Source organism: Perissodus microlepis, chromosome 10, assembly GCF_051167445.1.
Source record: "Perissodus microlepis isolate ML-2025 ecotype Zambia chromosome 10, ASM5116744v1, whole genome shotgun sequence".
Classification (NCBI taxonomy): Eukaryota; Metazoa; Chordata; class Actinopteri; order Cichliformes; family Cichlidae; genus Perissodus; species Perissodus microlepis.
In genome coordinates, this window is record NC_140470.1 from 21423772 (window position 1) to 21445093 (window position 21322).

Genomic DNA, 21322 nt, shown 5'->3' on the forward strand with positions numbered 1-21322 from the left:
TGTTGCTCTTAACATATCATATTTTAGACAGTCATTTGACAAAACAAATACATAAATCAAATACTGCGGTGTGCAGTGAATAAGAGGAAAACAAATGTTTTTATGAGCCACTTGTGTATAACAATGCATTATACACCTGTCACATGACTAATCCTCAGGTGCTTCTGTTCTTCTATATGAAATTCCTGACATTTTTTCATGAGTGTGCTGCAATGTGCTCTGCTAGTCTCAGGGAACTTAATTAGAGGTCTTATTGATGCAAAACGGCAGACCTCTTCAACAGGTGGTTAACTGCACTGACCCACAAAACCAAGCTGGCGTGAACTGTAAGAACCCTAAAACAAAAAAAAAAATGGCACGAAACTTGTCTTGCTCACATAATAGTGTTAATTTTGAGTACATGTTGAGGCAGACAAAGGTGTAATTGTGTTAAAGGGAGTGTACTTTAACTATCTAAACCTGTTTGATTGATACTGTTTTAGTTTGCTTTTGATTACAAAATACTATCTCACATTAATAATAAAAAAATATTAATGTTATTTGCCTGTAAGCCTAATGTGAACAACATGAACACTTTAAACCTGATGCTCTTAGCTCTCTGCTAGAAGAAAACAAATACTAAATCAGTGAACCGGTGTATAATTTGTCTTTACATCTTATAAGGGATCACGCAGAATTTCCCAACAGAGGAATTTGACCTAGAAATGCTAAAGCAAAGCAAATATTTTTCACTGTTGACTTACTGTTTTCTGACACCCTCCCTGCTCCCCTGGCATAGCTAAGCAGAAGGCACCTTGCAAAAACATGCATTTTCACAAACATGCTCTACAGTCTGGGTGAAGGTGGTTTTCTTTCATTTTCCAGTGTTGTTGTTTGTGTAGTTTTCAGCCACAGGACATGCCATGTTGATAATTTACAACAAACTTGCGTGCCATGCCTTGCAAAGCAGTTTAACAGCTATGAGATGGGGTGTTTGTGAAAACTACCCAAAGCTAATAAATAGTCATATCAGCCTTTTACTGCTTGTAGCTGTCTGAGCACATATTTTCTCAAACCACTTCACTCTTGAGCAGTCATTTGTACCACGTTTGTCCTGAAACATTAAGCCTAAGTTGAGTTTTCAGGCCTGTGCTGTGTTTGTGTTTTCTTCACCAGGAGCAGACTGTTTCATGGGGCTCTGACTACGGAAAAAGAAGGCAGGAAAATGACCTAAATAGTAACCAACGTGACGGACAACCTGGTGCAGATGTGTTTGTGGTAATTTTCCCAGTTTCAACCACAAGGAAGACACATGCATCAGCGCTCATACACGTACACCATATCTACAGATTCTGCCCTTCCCTTCCTGCCATTCGCCCCAGTCCTCCATGGATTCCTACAACTTCCACTTTGAGAGAATGAGCAACGTGGATCTGCATCCTCTGAGCATGCCTGTCAGCCGGCTTTCCCCAGCCAAGTCCAGCAGTAGCATCGTCGACCAACTTGCACACCACCAACACGGCAAAGGAGACTCTGCCTATAGCTCCTTCTCTGGTGGTTCCACTGCCCCAGACTATCCATCTCCCTTTCTTCCAGAGGACCTTCAGCCAAACTCCTTCAGCCACTATGCTGATCTTAAGTATGTAAAGTCCATTTACCATCCGACCCAGGTTCTGCAGTCTGACTCAAAGACCATGGACCAGCTCTATCGCTCAGTTGAATCTATCACCCAGGAGTACCGCAACAAAACTAACACTAATGTAAACCACCTTAACTACAATGGCAGTAACAGTGTCCATACCAACAACAAAGCACTCTCAAAAAGAGAGATGCATTTGGGGAATTCAGCCCAAAGTGCTGTCCCTCCTGTCCGTCCTCCTCCAGTTCCAGCACGCCTGGATAGTTTTATAGCTACTAAAAACTTTGAAAACATCCATCATAATAATGCTGAATTTCAGCTCCAGCAGCCTTATCAGAAGGCCAGACCCCAAGTTCGGCAGCACCATGATCTAAATGCCACAAAACCTGAGACAGCTAATGCTGATACGAGCAACTCGGACTTCACTTCTGACCCAGTATACCCAGTTTGGAGAGGCTCTCAACAGCAGCAGCCACAGGCACAGGTGCCACCAAGCTACCGACCCCACCTCCAGCCTAATGATCAGACCAGGCTGCCACTGAACCCAGAATACCTATCCATCAAAGAGAACAAAGCTGCCTCTGAGCAGCAGAAGTCAGCAAACAATCTAAGCCGATCTATTCCTCGAGGCACAAGTCAGCCTGACCACCTGCCAGCCAAAAAGCCCCCGAGCACTGGTGGATGTAATGGAGACCATTATAGCAAAGCTAGTAAGCGCCATCTTGAAAGTCAGCGCAAAAGGGCGCATTCTGCTTACGAATGGCTTGGTTCAGAGCCAGCCCGAGCTGCCAGCCCCTGGGGGAGTAATGATCAGAGTCTTATCAGCGGCAGCAGCATTCAGCACAAGGGTCAATACTACTTTGTCACTGGAGTGTGTAAGCTGTCTGAGTCTGGTTTGAAGACACACTCTCTTTCTGTTTGTGGTTCTGAGGCTGGAAGTGAAGTCTCTACTGTGTTGGAGACGCACAAGCTAAGAGAAAGATGCCACAGCACAATGGACAATTTGTTTAGACCTCTCCAAGAGACTTCTCGCTCTTCCAGTGGTACAATTCTAGATGAAAATGATGTTTTCACTTCTGTTACCCCAGGAAAAGATATGATCTCTGAGAGTCGGGAGCAACTTAGACCGTCCTTTAAGCTGACGCAGTCCTCGCGAAGCTTCGAGGCCTTAGAAGAAATCGACACAGTGCAGAATCGAGAAATTGGCCGGCACACTGCCAGCAACCCTATATTTTATTGTGGTCCCGAAAGAAGCTGCTCACAATCAGCCTCACCAACAATGGAGGATACATCACTGATTAGCAATGAGCAGTCCAACCACCACAAGAGAGACGATCATGCAAAGAGAGGGAAATGGCAGCCCTTAGGGGATGTTGCAAGTGAGAGGATAAACAAGGAAACAACCCCGCTTCTGTACCACCTCACTGGTGCCAGCAGAGCAGCATTACAGCCCAAGAATGAGCCTGGGATCAGTATAAAAGGCAAGGAAACAGTCTTAAACAAAACAGGCCAAGGTGATGTGCCAGTAAATGACAGTGAGACACCTCCACAGGGCGACATTAGCAAGAATAATAGAGGTGATGATATTTCAGTTGCCTGTAACACCTTGGATGACTCATTTAAAAAGTACTACAAAGAGAAGCTGAAAGATGCTCAATCAAAAGTTCTGAGGGAGACGTCATTTAAAAGGAGGGACCTGCAGCTGTCGTGGCCACACCGGATCAGGGAAAAGCCAGAGCTGAGGCCTGGAGTGATTCATCGTTTCTCTTCCTCACAGGACTCAGAGACTTCTAGCGACACGCTCACTCCTTCTGTCACTTCAGAAGGGATGGAGAAGGGGAGCATAAAAGAAGAAGACATCAGCGATCACATGGAGATTGGCAAAAAGCATGAAAATGAAAGTGGGAGGCCAACAAATGTTGCCCAGCCACAGGTGGCACGAATTGGAAGCAGAAAGAGACTGACTCCTGAGCAGAAGAAGATGTCTTACTCGGAGCCAGAGAAACTCAACCACCTCGGCGGTGGCCCACACCACTCAGCCTGCCGCTCATTTGGCAATGAAAGCGACGACCTGTTTGTGGATCAAAATGAGGGAGAGGAGCAGGTGCCGCAAGAAGAGCAGGGATTGGTTGAAGCACGGAGGAAGATGTTTGAGACAAGAGGTCGAGCTCTTTCAACCTCGAGCACCTCGAAGACAAACCTAAAACATCTGCGACATCAGGCTCTGGTGGATTACATGGAGCGTAAGACGGGCCATAAAGCGGCCGAACCCCAGCAACCAACGTCTCAGATACCACCTCCACCCAGACAGAGGCACTCTCTTGGGGAGAAACCATTTGACTGGCCAGGTCCCAGGTCTCTATCGGGGAATTATGAAGCTAAAAATACAAAGAAGAAGCTTAACAGACCCCACTCTGCAGGCCGAATCCTCGATTCCTCCACCAGCTCGATCAGGTACAGCTGAGAAGCTTCTTTTGGTTCTGCCTTTGTAGTGTGGATTAAATCAAGCATTTAAAGTATTCTGTTTAATTTTCACAAAACAGGTATGCACAGTTCTTCTCAGCACAGTCCTGTTCAGGCCAATATAGTGGCCAGCAAAATCAGTCCAGATGGAGAGAGAGCCAAGGTCCTTCTCAGGGAAAGTCTGCATCAGCAGAGAGTCTCTTGGACCAGCCAGAACCACCCAGTTTCCTTAGGAACCGTTCCACATCCACACCGCACACACTTGAGGTAAAGCAGGCCAAATTAGTTGCAATATCATTAAAAAGCCCTTAGATGTATCCTTAATATGACATTCCTTACTAAAGTCACCTGTAGATTTCCTTTCACTGATATAGTTAATTAATTTAGAGTCTGTATTGCATTTAAAAAGCAGCAACGTAAATAATACAAAATTAAAATTAAAGCAAAATATTTCAGGTCATGTTCACTTGGCAGTGTAGTAATTTCTGACACCAGTACAAATTAAATTCAGTGTTTTTGTTCTTTTTTTGGGTCTGCAGGCAAATGAATATGAGGAGGATCTACTACCAGCTAATACTATGGAGACCAGCAGGTATGTACCAGTGCTGCAGATAATTTGGGACACTTTTATTGGGTTTTAGGTCAGAGAAGTATTAGGTCAGTGATGTGTGCACTGTGGCACAGACTATAAAGTTCAACTTGTTTCATTGTGGTGCTGGAAAGTCAACACCAACTTCCTCCAGCTCACCGACATTCCTTTCAAAAGATTTACACATGGACCGTAAAAGAAGAGTAATGGACTGAACCAGTTTCAATGAGTTAGCCTACTTCTTGAAATTATGTTGATTTCAACTTTGAGTCTCCTGTTTTGAACATTGATATTTTTATTTTCTAGAAATGATTCATGTTCAGGTAATATAGTGGCACAGTGGCTAGGACTGTTGCGAGAGGTTCGAATCAGACATCCCCATGTCTGCGTGGGTTCTCTTTGGGTACTGCAGCTGGTAGGGTTAGGTTAATTGGTGATTCAAAATTACTTTAGGTGTGAATGGTTGCTCTTCTCTCTTTGTGTTGGCCCCTGCGGGGTACACGTCATTGCAAGGGTTTCTGCTCCAAAGTAACTTACAGTTGCCATGAATCTTTATGTCTGATTCTGTTCTTATTTTAGTTCTGAGAAGATTGCCATTAAGGAATCCTCGAGAAAGTCAGCTCCTGTGGACCATCACCAGGTCCGTGTACCGTCACAGAGGGGAAAATCCATGGAAGAGCTTGGGGTATCCCAGGTGACAAAGGTGTCAGCCCTGAGTAAAAGTTCTGAACAGCTGGATCAGCTGTTGAGGCAATCGAGTGGGATGGGACGACCAGACTTTTCTGATGAAAGAGAAGCCCAGGGGCAGGAAAGAAGGAGGAAGAAACAAAGTGTTTCGGAGAAAACAGGAAAAGAGCCAGAGATTGTTGGTCAGAAGCACACTCAGGGACAGTCACAAAACCAAACCCAGAGGAAAGCCCTGTTGAAGGAGAACTCAAAGGAGGATGCTACAGTCAGATCAAGGAACTCAAGTGGATCAATCTCCCCTATCTCCTCCTCTTCCCCTTCTCAAGCCAAGGTTCATCCTGCGAGTCCTGGATCTCATGGCCCTGTCACAGATGAATGCAGGTCTAGCAGACCGCCTAGTGAGACTTCCTCAAACCCACCGTCCCCTGGAGGTGAAGAGATCACTGAGAGGGAGATTAAATCCACTGCGTCCACCCCCACTCAGACAAAGCTTCCTTTTGAAAACAGGTCCAGGTAAGATTAGACCCCATGTGAAAATAGGTAATGTTTCCATTTTGGGGAGAAAAAAAGTGCTAATTAAATGTGCCAGTTTCTTCCTCATTTGAATTAATCAGTAACAGGAAACATTACATCAAAAAAAGATTTTGCAAATTTCATCAGGTGTAAATCTTTATCGTGATTTTTCTTGACTTCCAGCAGAGGCAGCACATCTTCTGTGACTGAATCAGAGAGGGAGCAGTCGGTGAATGAACCAAGCAGTAATGGCCAGCCACCTGATTCAAACCATGAGGTGTCTCTGAGCTGTGGCGTCACCACAGATCCTTTGCTCTGGATTCTGTCACCAGAAGAAGAGGTCAAAGAGGAAGTCAAGACTACACCTCTGACTGACAGTGTTTTCGACTCCACTAGTGCAGTCCCTCTAAAGCAGATGAGTGAAACCTCTGTGTCTCCCTGCACGTCGGTCTCCGACGAAGACATCAGTCATCAGGTGGATGAGGAGAAAGATCCGGTAATGGAAGATGAGAATGTGGGAGAAAACCAGGAGATGGAGGAAAGGGGAACACCAGAGGGAGAGACGGAGGGCCAGGAGACACCTGCTGAGAGACCTAAGTGGGAGGAGCTTGTAGAAGCAGTTGTCGGAGCCGACCAGACATTAGCTAGAGTGCTCTATCCACTGACCAATCGTAAGACAGCGCTCATGCTGATGGAGCAGCTGCTGTCGGAGGACACACTGCTCATGGAGGAGCACTACAAGAAGAAACAAGAGCAGAATGGAGCAGCAGAAAGGTAAATGTTCATGTGCCAGAAGAAAACACTTCAGGTAAACTCAGCAGTGGTAAACAAAGCAGATGGAATGACTATTACACTCGTGGAAAATAGAAATTGTGCTGGAGGTCTTCTTCACTCCTGAAGAAGAAGCAGTTAACGTAAAGAATGGATAATAATAGCCAAGCTAGAGTTTCCAATGGTGTGCAGCACTCAGGTAATTAGGATTTCTAGTTTGATGGGTTTCCATGAAATTTGACACTAGTTTAAACTGGCTAACGAACTGAGCTCCACTGGTGCTTCTGTTATCTTGTGTAACATCTCATGCACAGACACACCTGTATATTTGCTTACTGCTGTGCATGCACTTCTATTTCTGCTAATGTAAGCACACTTCAGATACAAAGAGAATGTGCAGATGCATTTCAGAGTATTTAAATATGCAGAAAACATTTGGACTTTGCTCAGTTAACTCTGTGTTGCTGTTAAAATGTGGCCTAGCTGAAACAAACATGTCATTTGAGCATGTCTATATTGTGACAGCAGGAATCAAGTTGTTTTAACATAACCAAATTTCATTGCAGTGCTGAAACAGTGGAAGGGTCTGAAGCCTCTCCCTGTCCCCCTGCTCCCGACAGTGAGAAATCAGCAGACCTGCAAAGCAAAAGTGACATCACAGAGAAGAAGGTAATCATCATTTTATGCAAATAGTGAGTAGTTTAGTTCAACGTGCATTACAGAGCAAGTATAGCTTAATTGTTTTTTCAACATTAAAATTCCTCACCAAAGTAAGAAGAAATAATTCATTAGTTGAAAAACATTCAAGACATCCCTATGAGACCAAAGGTCTGTCTGCTTTATGGGTAAAAATACTCTGTATGTCTCAAATCACTGCTTTGTTAAATGAGTGAAAGCCAGACAGAATGAGCACTGCTTTTATGTGAACAGTTTGAACTGTGGCCTCATTCAGTTTTAATTTTTAAACCAGAGCCTCTGGTGATTTCATATTGATACCATCTGTAAGCTATTTGGCCTTAAGTGGACTATTCAAGCAGCAATAGTTCTGTCTCTTATCACATGATATACTGTCTGCCTCTTATCAGTGTCTCCCTCTTGTCTAATGTTTGGCTTAGCAAGCAACTCCCCCCTGTTCCTTGCTGCCATGCACACTCACTGCTAGTACAGTATACCTTCATGGCATGGTTCCATGGCAGCAAATGTAAAAAAAAAACATATTTTTAACTGGTTTATATCCAGCTTTTTTTCACCACATCTCATTTATCTAAAGCGTCTCAAACTCTTCTCTTTGTTCCTTTCAGCGTTTGTTGGCTTCGTACATCGAGGACCGTCTGCGCTCTTATGAAGAGACGCGTGGAGCCCTCCAGGTAGAGGTTCAGGAGAACACAGCCCGCGGGGAAGCGCTACAGGTGCTTGTCCGTGAGCGCTGTCTCCCCGTGGAACTGGAGAGGTACAACCTGTTCATAGGTGACCTGGAGCGGGTGGTCAGTCTGCTGCTGTGCCTGTCTGCTCGGCTGGCCAGGGTACAGAACGCCCTGAGCACCGTGGATGAGAACACTGATGCTGAGGAGAAGGTGGGGAACCTGAAACATTGACTCTGACTGGCTGATTCTGCATGCCAACTATTGTGAAAATAACGCTGGATAATTAATTTAGTATTTTTAATTAGCGTTACATAATTGTTTACCAGGGATTGTTTTGAAAACTCTCCAAAATTCTCCAAGTTTCTGCAAAGAAAACCCACAATCACTCAATCCTTCTTACAGCATCTGTTTTTGCCTTTGTTTTGACTCAGATTTGGATTTTCATGAACACATAACAGTCATTCACATTACATAACACATATAATTTAAAAAAAATTAAAATAATTTAATAATTTTTTAATGAACTCTCTCAAATACACCAGCATGTGCTCAATGTATTTTGATGCCATTCACACGCTGATGCTGTTTACACATAAACACTAAATCATGTGAGTAAAAGCATACTGTCAGCGAGTGCTCCTGGGAGAAATGCTACGTCACTAAGCTTAAGGATCTCAATATACACTGTGGCTCATTAGAAGCTCCTGGCAAAAAGACCACGGAGAGCGAGTGTTAGAAGTGTGCAGCTGCTCCCATGCCCTCAGCTATACTCTTGTTCTGTTTACTTTAGAACAGCAAACACACCACTTGGGGAAAAGTTGAAGGGCAGCTGTAATGGAGTCAAGGTTTCTCACTTTGTGGAATTTAAAAAATGCTGCTGGGTTTATCTGGGCTTAATTGCCACTTTTCAGCTTATCAAATGTTTGAAGATTAATTTGATGGATCACACTTTGATAGGGGCTTCACTTAAAAGAGTTTTCATGTTGCAAATTTCTTCTCCTAAATAATTTCCGCGCTCTCTTAATTAATCATTAATCCAGTGGCCACGTCACAGGTGTAACACGAGTTCTGCCTGTGCTTTCTTGCCCTCTCTGAATAACCTGTTTCAGTGTTTCCAGCATAATTTTTTGTATGTTTGCATGGATGCATTAGACTTCCAGATTTTCCCCTGAAAAGGCTCTTTGTTAGCCCTGTGCTCTGTAATAGCAGCGCTGAGCGTGCTGCATACTGAGGGCTTGGTAGAGGGCTCATTTGTTTTCTCGCTGTTATCAGCAACACTGGTATTTACACTGACTCATCGAAACTCCAACCCAGTTTCGATGACATTTGTAACTACCCTGCCCTCTGTTGACACAAGGAAACACTGCACCCTCTGTCCTGTAGCTGTTTGAAACATAATCGCGCAACTTTCACTCCTCTTTATCTCCTGTCACTTATAAAAACACCCCATATGAGATATGGGACAAAATGTCACATGATTGTCTTAGGGATTTATTTTGGTTATGAACATGTGTCTAATAGAGAGGAAATGTAGCCGTTAACTCTATCCCTTAGAATTTATCATTTTTTCTCTTCGCGTTTCCACGCAGCAATCTCTGGACAGTCGCCATCGTCTGCTATGCAAACAGAGGGAGGATGCCAAAGATCTGAAGGATAACTTGGATCGCAGAGAAAACCTCGTCTCCACCTTCCTGTCACGCCAGCTGTCTGCTGAACAACTACAGGACTACCGGCGCTTCGTCCAGACCAAGGCGTCGCTGCTCATCCGGCAAAAGGACCTGGAGGAGAAGCAGAGGCTGGGAGAGGAGCAGCTGGAGGCCCTTACCGGCAGCCTGGATCTGTGAGGGGGAAGTTTTGGATTTGCTTCGCTTACCTAAAATGAGGATGGCTTCTTCAAAATGAGACATGTAGAGACATGTTGGCTTTGTAGAGGTCCAGCTGGTCTCTGCAACCCTTTGCACTCTGTCATGGCTGTTTTGGTCATTGAAAAGAGTTTAGCAGAGCTACAGCAAGACCCACGATACCCCTCTTCTATTTGTTTATATAGGCAGTGCATGAGGTGAGCAGTAATGACTGAAGTTGCTTACCTTCCTGTCATCTGCTGAGACTCATAAATGCTCACTGACTCCGCCCACCACTGTTTCCAGGCTTGTCCCACTACGGTACATCTTTTACTTCGAACAGGAGTGAACTGTTTTTGTTTGGGGGTTTTTCTGTGTGCCTTGATGATAGCTGAAGCTGTGGAACACTTTCCATTAGAGCTGCTGTGGGGACACTTTTTAGCAATGCAGAAACCCTCCCTTCACTTTTAATTAGTGCTTCAGCCCTGTATCTGCACCTGTGGAAACCTACTATAAGCTTTAAGATTGTATTTGAGCAGCGGGAGGACGCCAGCGAAAGAAAGCAGTCTGAAAGAGAGCGATGTACTGTATCATATCAGTAAAAATGTACAATAGATGTAGAAGATTTAATCTTTTTTTAATGTTCTTATTTTTAAATGTGTTTCAAATGAAGGCACTAAAAACCAAAAAAAAAATAGGTGAATGGAAAAAAGCACTTTGTAAAAAAAAAAAACCTAAATGCACATTTCTTCAAATCAGATTCAAGATCATTTCAAGTGGAAGCCTTACTCCATCCATTTAAACAATATTTCTTCCTGTTTCAGGTTCGTTTTAAATAGGAATGTTGAAGTGATCTTTTTTAAAAGGTACACGAGCGCATCAATCAGCATGAAAAATTGTGTACAAATTCTTTTCCAGTTAATTTCATTAAAGCCTTGATGATTTATACTGGAATAGTTCTTCATACGGAGGTGCTAAGCCTCTTAAAAGCAGATTACACATAAGCAACAATTATATCACTGAGTACTTTGCTCCCCAATGTCCTTTTGTCACATAGCCAATTCTTGATACTTGAAATGCCTTTTGTTTTAAGTTTTTTAATGAGAAAAATTCGCAATCTTCAATTCAGGCGTCTTAGACTGGTTTCCTGTTCTCTACCTCCACAAAGTAGCCCCCTCTAGAAACACGTGATGCTTGTTTCATTTTACACACTTCTCTTAAGTTAAAGGCTGTTTCTGAAAGTACAAACACACTTTACCCGCACATCCACTCACCTTTAACTGCACCACTGTTTCCCCATTAAAATCTGTCAGCTAGTTTTCATAGTTTTTTACATTTCTGTTCTCACAGAACCTTCAGTCCAACACTTTTGAGAGCTGTTTAATGTTGCTGATCATCACTGTATACGCAGTGTGTGCGCGCGCGTGCTTGTGTGTGTGTCTGTCTGCGTGTGTGTGTGTATGTGTTGAACAGAAAGACAGAACTCCTTTTGGTATTTGCCGTGTTAACTTTCAGCAAAACTCCTGTGAAGATGAACCTGCTGGCTAAAATATATATATATATATACATCCACACTGTATCGCTTGTGGGTTATGTATGTTATATTTATGGAATAACGACCACAAAGACGCAGTAGCAGTCTCAAAAATTTAAAAAAGTAAATAAAAAGTGTTTTTCTTAGTAACTACGTGCCCTTTTACCTTGGATAAATATTTCCATGTTTTTGTGGTAAACAGTTTTTCCACCTTGGCCACCACCCCTGAAACATTTCTCTGGAGATTTATGACTCTGACCGCTTCAGTTTGCTAAACAAACGTATGCTTGTTTTGGCCTTTGTGCTGACGCAAGGCTGGAGAGGCTGCATGCCGTTCCGTTCAGCCTGCTGGAATTCCTAAAGAATCCAAAAGACCGGCATTTTTGGAGAAACAGAAGACCCTTGGCTGCACGCGGATAAATGTTGGTTTTTGCTACTGTACGTGTGCGCGGTTTCCTGAGTCACTGCTTGTTTCTCTCTTTCAATCACAGCTGTGTTTAGCTGAAGGAAAAGGCGGGTTTGATCCAAAAACTGCAGATTTGTGACACTGATACGAGGAGAATTTGTGTTAAAGCCAAGAGAAGCAAAGACATTTCAGTGAGTCCCGACTGCCAGCAGCAGACATTTGTAAACCCACCTCTTCTGGCATGTCTCACACCTGTTTTCTGTCAAGAGTTGCTGTTTTGTGCCTGTTTGGAGTTCCAAATTCCATCATGTTTGTAATATTGTGAATAAATTAAGCTCACACTCATTCCTCCTTTGTTTTTTCCCCCCTCAAAGCAAATAATGGCATATTTGTCTAGGAATGCAAAAAGATAGGATTTAAGGTTGGTGCTACCATTGCAGGATTCACTGTGGGAGACCAGTACAGACATAACATTTTATCTCATTATTTCACAAATTTGATATCCTGTTTGGGCTTTCAAATCAGAGCTCGCCTCTGCCCTCTACAGGCAGATCAACACATTGTTTCTGAAAGTCCAAATTTTCCTAGCAGAGAACTTCCTGTGAGCCTGTTTTGTTCTTAATCTGCATTTTTTTTTAATTAAAAAATGATATTGTGGAGATAATACATACATCATCTATGCATGTAAACTAAATATTTTTTAAAATACATTTTTTATTAATGTGCACTACATTCACTTGACACTTTATTTGTTGCTAGTAGCAGGTTGGCCCCCTGTTGCCTTTCAGAACTGCTTTAATTCTTCGTGGAATAATTTCAGCATGGTCAGCTATAATACTGTGCCAAAAATATCCCCCACACCTTTAAACCACCACTAGCAGCCTGAACCTTTGATACAAAGCAGGATTTATTCATGCTTTTATGGCCTTTACACCAACTTCTGATTACACTATCTGAATGAAATTGATGCTCATCGGACCACGTGGCATTTTTCCAGTGAGGCTGGGATTTGAAGCCTCAGTGTTTGTTTTTAGCTGATAACAGTGGCAACTGGTGTGACCTTCTTCTGCTATAATGCAGTTGCTTCAAGACTGGACATACTGTGCATTCAGAGATGCTCTTCTCCATAACTGGCTTCCTATCAGCTCGAAGGCCATTCTCTAAACTATGGCATCAACAAGATATTTTCACCCAGGGAACGAAAATATCCAGTATTTTCTGTTAAATCACCTAAATCACTTATATCACCTTTCTTCGTCATTCTGATGCTCAGTTTGAACTTCAGCTGGTCTGCTTGATCATATCTAAATGCACTGAGGTTGTGTCGTGTATCTCACTTTGGTTATATAATCGTGTTAACAAACAGATATAAGGTATACCAAATGACATGAAAGTCTGGACCAAAATCAACAGGAAGATTAACAGAAATATAATCCTATTTAATTGATTGAATAAAGACTGTGTGGTTTCAAAGTAACACTAACTGATGCTGTCTTCCGCCTCTCGTGTCTTTCAGGCCTCGCTGCTCCCATTTGTTTAGTCAGTGGGATGCCTTCGAGGATGTCAGCACATGCTTATTAAGAGACACAAAATGAAATGAGCAAAGAAATGGTTGGTTTTGTTTTGGAAAGTGGCAGAGAAATCCCCAGGTGGACGAGAAGAGACGCCACGCAGCACTTGGAGTACTTTGCAAACCAACAAAAACAAAACAAAACAGAATCCCAGAGAAGCAGCGGTGTCATACAACACAACTCTGAGCATCCTAAACAAGCGAGATCTTGTTTCCAAGACGCTGATTGCATGGCAATTTGGTTTAGCATCATTACAGAGACAGTATAAAGATATACTCCAGACAGCAAATGGGAGGATATAGCATGGTGAAACACAGCAGCAGCAGCAGTTCTGTCACAGCGCCAGATAATGAAGAGCCTTGCTGCTGATAATCACCCACTGTATCCACAGCAATGTGGGGAAACAGAAAACTCAAGCATATATTCCACAACCCCCCCCCCCCCCCCCCCCCCCCCCCTTTATGTAACCAAATAACTGTGTTAAAATGACCAGAAGACACAGTGCCTGCAGGAGGTGAGGAGGATTCTTTATCAAAGTGGGTGACTCAGTGATGTCTCTGCCAGGAGCTCAGATTAGTGGTTTTAAAGCTCACTTTTCAACCTGAACTCTGAACCCTCTGCCCTCAGGAATGTCAGCACACCTTGTGTTGGCCTCCACCTTCTGGCAGTCATTACTCACCTCAGTTATGAAAACTAACAAAGGCTTGGTCTCAGTCTAACTAGGCTGCGGTAAAATGGTATATGGCTATGATTTATTGCCACTATATATTCCTGCTGAACAGTGTACAATATGAATGCCAGGCCTTTCTCAATATACTCAGTATCCACTTTATTAGGTACACCTGGTCTGCCATAAATGCTTTAATGATATCTATAAATACATTTCGTTGACACCGTCACAGAGGTGTTCTTTCATTTATATGTTTTAGCATTGAGGTCAGTATTACTGGACTGCTGAGAGGTGGTTCGATCTACAGAGCACCTTACAGACAGCTCTCAGCATAATGTTACATAACTATGATTTTACCAGGATTTACACATTTCCAACAATGCAATGAAAAAAAGTCAAACATTATGGGCCATAATAAATATTGCAAGACTGCCGTGGTGCACTGCCTTACATTGTTAGGAGTCATTACATAATGCAGAGAAATAAATGTGCACTTTATGTGACTAAGGGGGGTGTTGGCAGGCGTCATTTGTAATAATAATAATAATAATAATAATGGATTGCATTTATATAAGCGCTTTTTGAGAACCTCAAAGCGCTTTACAATTCCACTATTCATTCACTCTCACATTCACACACTGGTGGAGGCAAGCTACAGTTGTAGCCACAGCTGCCCTGGGGCAGACTGACAGACTGATTTGTGTTGTTTTATTAAATTTACTGCTAAAATTACAGACATTAGAAATGTGGGTTGTGTGCAATACACCTACTAGAAGTAGGCTGGACCCCCTATTTGCCTTTAGAGCTGCCTTGGTCTCCAAGGCACAGATTCAACAAGGTGCTGGAAACATTGCTCACAGATTTTGGTCTATGTTGACACAATAGCATCACACACTTACTGCAGACTTAACAGCTGCACATCTATGATGTGAATTTCCTGATCTGCCACACCTCACAGGTGCTCTGTTGGATTGAAATCTAGTGAGTGGACACCAGTACAGTCAAGTCATTGTCATGTTCACCAAATCAGTTTGAGATTATTTGAATTTTTTGACATGGTGCACTATCCTGCAGGAAGCACCAGAAGGTGGGTCCCCAACCGGTCACAGCTGATGGCCGCCCCTCCCTCAGCCTGGTTCTGCTGGAGGTTTCTTCCTGTTAAAAGTTCGGTTTTCCTTCCCACTGTCGCCAAACCATTTGCTCATAGGGGGTCATATGATTGTTTTCTCTGTCATATTATTGTAGAGTCTACCTTACAATATAAGGTAGGGTGAATAACCTATTAAAGCACACTTAAAGAAGTGTGATTATTACCTGGGAATACCTGGTAGTTTCTATGTAATAAGCAGGAAACAGAGCTGCAAAGTGGCCTGTTTCCATTTAATAACACATTGATAACCTATTAAAGCTAACTTAAAGAAATGTGGTAGTTTCTAAGAGGCCCAAAGTGTACCAAGAAAATATTATAATATCATTACCACCAGCAGTCTCAACTGCTGATACAAGGCCGGATGGATCCATGCTTTCATGCTGTTTACACTGATTTTATTATCCAGTTTTGGTGAGCCCACACGCATTGTAGATAGGTTTCCTGTTCTTATCTGAAAAAGCGTCACACAGTGTGCTCTTCTGCTTTGATGTTTGACATGTCGTGCTTTCAGAGATGCTCTCCTGCATACTTTGGTTCTTAAGAGTGGTCATTTCAGTTACTGTTTCCTTCTCATCAGCTTGAAGCAGTCTGGCCATTCTCCTCTGACTTCTGGCATCAGTGAGATATTTTCACCCAGAGAACTGCTGCTCACTGGATGTTTTCTCTTTTTTTCCATTGCCATTCTCCATAAACATGGTAGTGTGGCAAAAATACCAGAAGATCAGGAGTTTTTTTAAATACTTGAAACATCCATAACCACACTCTGTTCAAAGTCACTCACATAAATCACCTTTCTTCTCCATTCTGATGCTCCGTTTGAACCTTGGCAGGTCCTCTTGAACCGTGTCTACATGCCTAAAAACACTGAGTTGCAGCCAAATGATTGGCTAATTAGACATTTGTGTTAATGCTTGTTTACATTAAAAACATGTAAAAAGTTAACAAGGATTTGAACAGTGCCTAATGAAGTGCCCAGTGAGTGTGAGTACCAAACTATTCCGTTACGAATTTGCTGTCAGATAGTGTTTTTTTTCCTTTATGGTTTGCTACAGTAGTGCACTTTTAGGCTTGTAACAGTATAACATTACTAGGACAACATTTAATTATGGATTGCTCTGATTGCTCTCTATGGTACAGTTTAATCCTTAAACACTCATATGTTTATGTGCATTAACAGTTTGACATCAGCTCTATGTGCTGACTCTCCTAGCTCTCTGAACCCGTGTTGGCTTTCCTCCCCGCAGCAGCCACAGAAAAGAACATTTGCTTAATAAAGCCCAGAGGCTCTGAGATGAAACATCATCTTGACGTACAAACAATGTACGCTTCTGGGAAAGTGACATAACGAGACACGCAAGAAGCAGAGGGAGACGAGTCAAGGGCAGGCGAACAGCGGGATAGTGAGCTGGCCTACTATTTCTAAATGTTGCTATTTCTTCCCGCTCTCACCTGCCTCTCGTTTACCTCCAGTTTGCAGCACACGCAGAGTTAAGTGTATGCAAAGCTCGTTCTGATCTTTCAGCCACACACATTCAATGCCAGATGCTTACCTGGCTTAATCACAGCTGTCTCGACAAGTCAGGAGATGTAGCCAAGCCTGGAGAATTACTTGGCAAATACAGGGGCATTAATGATTTATGGAGCACCTGTGTGGCCTTAATGAATGATACAAGTTGTACCCCCCCCCCCCTTTTTTTTTTTGTTTTGTTATAAATTTGATTATGTTACAGTGAAATCCAGAGTCGGCTTCCTTCGGGGGAATTTTTTAATGCTTCACAGCCTTTAATAATTAATCTATTTTAAAGTGAAGCAGTGAATAGCTTAGTCTTCTAAACCTGCCCTCAGAGGCACAAATATTTAAGTCTCTTCTTTCCAAAACAATTATATTTTTCTCTACTGGAAGTTTAATTCCCCTATAAATTAACACCTCCTCTTTTTTTTTCCTGTTTGCGCATGCCTGCTTTGTGAGATCACTGCACTGCATTTCTTGCTCATAAATGAAAACACAGAGCAAGTCAAGTCTTGATCTCAGTAAATGAGTAACAGAATGTCTTTATTCTGCATTCACTTCCTGTCGGTATGTACGCTTTAGTTTGAAATCAAAAGAAGAATAAGAACGGGTACTTTGACAAAAACAAAAGAAGATCAACCAGATTAAAGTCGGTGGTTAAAAGAAAAACAGCCCGTTCGACATCACAGTGGAAGAGAATTCATGGCACGACTTATCGGCCATGGAAGCTCGATTACATAAACAGACACCTTAATTTTTTTAATGGCATGAACTGGAAAACTGGTCTAAACCACTACATTTATTTTTGTTTAGTTAATTCTGGCTATAGTATTCATATAAAAAACATAAACAGAAGAAAAAACAGGAAAAATTTAAGTACCATCCTAACACTCTATGTGTGATATATAAACACAATATGAAATCATCTTAAATTTTACATACTATATACATACTACACCTCAATGGGTGTATTTAGAAGTTAAACACTTATTGAGACCTACTCCTTTTTTACAAAAAAAGAGGGTTATTCTCACCTTAAACAACAAAAATGAAGACAAGTCTTCATAAGAACACAATGAAACAACTCAATCACCGAGAGGAACATATCCTATATTCATTCAGTTTGTTGTTTTTCAGCTGGTCTGTGAAGTTATGTAGTGATGTACTATTTTTTTCCACTTTGTCTGTACAATTGTTCCACATGCTAACTCCTGTGACTGTAATGCTGTGATATTATACATTAGTCCTTATTACCAGTTTGCTGAACACGCAGATTCCTCTCAGGTGATGATGCTTTGGTCTTAATTGAAATGACTCAGTAGAAAATTCTCTGTACAACTTTAAAGCTCAGTTCAATTGAAAACAGACAGACTAAAGGGGCCACACCTACAAAAGCCCACACTTGTGTGAGTAATAAGATGACTCACAGGAGCCACCATTGTCTGACATTCACCTCATGCAGGTAACGTCACACACAGCTTCTGCTGACCTCGAGGTTTTTTAAATCTTTTCTCTTTGATCTTAACCACTTAAATTGTGTTTCTATAGAATCCCTCCACATGTTTTTTGTATCATTATCTCCAATAATAACTGCAGAAAGTAGGCTAAAAATAAAAAAGAGAGCATTAACCAAATCCTTTGAAGGTCATTGGTGTGTTTTCCGTCAGGGAAGAGCTTTGCTTTCACATAAAAACATCTGACATGGGCCTGTGCCTGAAGCCGGCGCCGCTGTCTTCTCCCTCTTCGATGGGGTCGTTGTTCAGGGAGTACAGCCCCGGCCGCTGCTTGTGCTTCTTTTTGTAGCCTGTCACGTTTGGTTGAAAGAGGCGGCTTATTGAATGCAGGCCTTTGGAGAGATCCGGGAACAAATCCAACTCCTCTTTCTCATGCAGGGCCCTGTCCTGTGCCGGCTGGGGTTTGGGCTTACAAAGCATCTCTCTCACAGACTCAGAAACGTCTTTGTGGAGATAGTGGTAGGCCTTCTTGCCATAGTTGTCCCTGATGCTTATGTTGGCTTCGTACTCCTTCACCAGTATGCCAATGATATATTGCTTGTCATGCAATGCAGCAATGTGCAAAGGAGTGTATCCCCCGTGTGTTTTTGCATTGATGTCAACGTGAACCCCTCCTTGCCTGGCTTTTTCGATAATCTTCACAAGCATGTCGCTGTTCCCAGTTTTGGCTGCCCAGTGCAGAGCAGTGAACCCTGATATGAAGTCCTTCTTCTCGGCCAGCTGGTTGTCTCTGAGCAGCAGGCCGTAAACCTGGCTCCAGTGGCCGGCGGCGCAGTTGACGAGCCACTGATGCTCTGAGTGCTCCAGGGGAAACATAGAGGGAATCCTGGTGTCTTTGTGCTCCTCTGATGCCTTGGTGCTCTTCGCTGCCCTCCTTAGTTGGGGTGAGCCGGTGCTGCCGCCCCTCTCCGCCGAAGGCATTCTTCTCTTGTCCCTGAAAGCATCCGTTTTTGGGTGTTCTTCGGGTTCATCTGGGTCAGGGTTAAGTTTGTTTCTCTTGTCCCTGAAAGCATCTGTTTTTGGGTGTTCTTCGGGTTCATCTGGGTCAGGCTTAAGTTTGTGGATCTCCACTTTAGTGGCGCTGGGGGGCATCCTCAGAGGCAAGGCATATGGCTTGCTCTTTACAGGCGCATTTGAGCAGTTAATTCCCTTTCTATCCTGCAGCTGGACATCAACATTCAGCGACCTTTTAAGTCGTACACTTGCAAATTTACTCCTTTGCAGTGCCATCTGTATGGGAGAAAGCAGTTCTGTGGGATGGTCACTACTTTCACTTGCCTCTTCCTGATCAGGTTCAGTAACAGCTGATTGTACACCTCCCTGATCCTCAGAGCTTCCAGCCTGCGCAGGTGGGCGCTGCTGCTCACCTGTCAGCGGGATCTTTTCATTTTCAGGCTTTTCCACATGGATCTTTGGACCTTCCAACAAATGCTGATAGGTTTTCCGCAGGACAACATACCGTTCGCCGTCGATTTCTTTCACAAACGCTACATTGTTGACAAAAGTCTTGAAAAGCTCCCTATTCCGTTCTCTTTCTTCGGGATCCGCAGTGTCCACCGACCCTCTGAACTTATCAACCAGGTCGGATTTCTTCACTCTTCCACCCTCCGCTACCAGCAAAGACAGGATGGATTCTTGTGTCAAAATCATTATTAGCGCTGTAAAAGAAAAAAGCGAAAGCTCCTTACAGCTGCGCGGTGTGTTACACCTTTATCCGTGTGACGGTACAGACCGCTTTACCTGGACGCTCCCTCTCCTCCCCACACCTGGAGGAGGCTCTTTCCGGGGAAAGTGAGGACGTGGACAATTTGAATAATGTATGTACATATTTTACTATGAGCAAAGTAGTTCAACATTCTTATGCTCAAAAATTTCGGTAAATCAACAATGTAGACCTCAGTAAAATAAAACAAAAAACATCACTTTGTTCCTATTCGTAGGCTACAAGTACATATAAATGATAAGGAGAAAATATTTGGTAATTAGGCTAAAAAATATTGGATTAGGCTCACATGAGGTGTTGAAATGTAGGTACTGTACTCACAAACATGAAATGTTTGTAATAAGGATTATACTTTATATGCAAGGGTTATACTTCAACACTGAAACATTGAAAATATTACACTTTAAATAATATTAATCATAATAATGATTAATAAATAATTAAATAAATCAATAAATTTATTAAAGTAATAAATCATTGTGGTTACAACCTAGTTACATATATTTTATAATGAAATGTGGGCTCATTATTTCTTTTTTGTATTTTGAAAATGTCATATAGGTTATATAATCTGTTACCATCACTGACTGTAAATAAAAGATGGACATAGCAACCGTGACCTCACCCATCTGATTGGAAGCATCATTGTTGTGGCTGTGGCTGTTGTGGCCATCCTATCTTGTTGACTCCATCGGGCTAATAAATTGCTGCAATTTTACTCCACAAAACTGAACCAAAGCCTTGTTTGATAGTCTGTACCTCGCAGCGAGCCATAGTATTTGTCAGATAATTTCACCACATACTATTTGATATTGCCAGGTTAGTTTTGTTCCTATCTTATATATCTTATATCTTCATCATAATGTTGTTCCAGAATAAACATTACAACTGGTCAGTCATGTTGTGTGAGCATTCAGTTAGCATTAACCAATCAGACAGCCACACACTTAACTCCAGTATCCACATGGATGAGTTATGCATCTCCCCAATGAAGGGGGGCACTATCCATAGAGGCCAAAAGCCTTTTTGTACCAGCCTTTTAAAATGCCGCTTAGTCACTTTAACTTCTTTTAATTCTTCCAGTATGTGCTCTTGAGATCCTCAAAGACACAGTGCAACTCTTTCTGACCTTCCTTCTATTTCTCCTGATAAAGTTGGGCACTTTAACATCAAGATTGTAATTAATACAGACTGACTTACTCATCGAGCGAGCTGCAAGTGGCCATTAGAAGAACTGCAGTTTGTGGCATGTGTGAGCTTGACTTTTGAGTACTGGAGGTTTGCCACTTAGTTCTTTGGAAATCCTAATTATTGCAACGGTATCTTATAACTTAACCACTGCTCTTACTCATGATAGTAATACCATTCATTTATCTGGAATAAAGCCAGTTTGATATA

The 21322-nt window shown here is 42.4% G+C and overlaps 2 protein-coding genes across 8 annotated transcripts in view; one reads left to right on the forward strand and one right to left on the reverse strand.

Moving 5' to 3' along the window:
- The window catches only part of shroom1 (shroom family member 1), a 33320-nt gene extending 21189 nt beyond the window's left edge, over positions 1–12131 (forward strand). For 6 of the 7 annotated variants that reach the window (XM_084940665.1, XM_084940659.1, XM_084940664.1 and 3 more), the window contains 8 exons: positions 1156–4072; positions 4162–4348; positions 4621–4673; positions 5250–5870; positions 6054–6644; positions 7208–7310; positions 7943–8215; positions 9595–12131. In XM_084940665.1, coding sequence (XP_084796791.1) covers positions 1368–4072; positions 4162–4348; positions 4621–4673; positions 5250–5870; positions 6054–6644; positions 7208–7310; positions 7943–8215; positions 9595–9849 — 4788 coding nt within the window. In that variant the 5' untranslated portion in view covers positions 1156–1367 and the 3' untranslated portion in view covers positions 9850–12131. The remainder of the gene's footprint in view (positions 1–1155; positions 4073–4161; positions 4349–4620; positions 4674–5249; positions 5871–6053; positions 6645–7207; positions 7311–7942; positions 8216–9594) is intronic. The other variant, XM_084940666.1, reaches the window with a different exon arrangement.
- A 4967-nt stretch (positions 12132–17098) lies between these two features.
- sowahaa (sosondowah ankyrin repeat domain family member Aa) lies at positions 17099–19999 on the reverse strand. The gene has a single exon (XM_084941281.1). The coding sequence runs from the start codon at positions 19849–19851 to the stop codon at positions 18370–18372; it is 1482 nt and encodes a 493-aa protein (XP_084797407.1). The 5' UTR covers positions 19852–19999; the 3' UTR covers positions 17099–18369.
- Between the last annotated feature and the right edge of the window lie 1323 nt (positions 20000–21322).

Coding starts and splice junctions, on each gene's coding strand:
- sowahaa (XM_084941281.1), bottom strand. CDS start 19,851: ATGATTTTGACACAAGAATCCATCCTGTCTTTGCTGGTAGCGGAGGGT.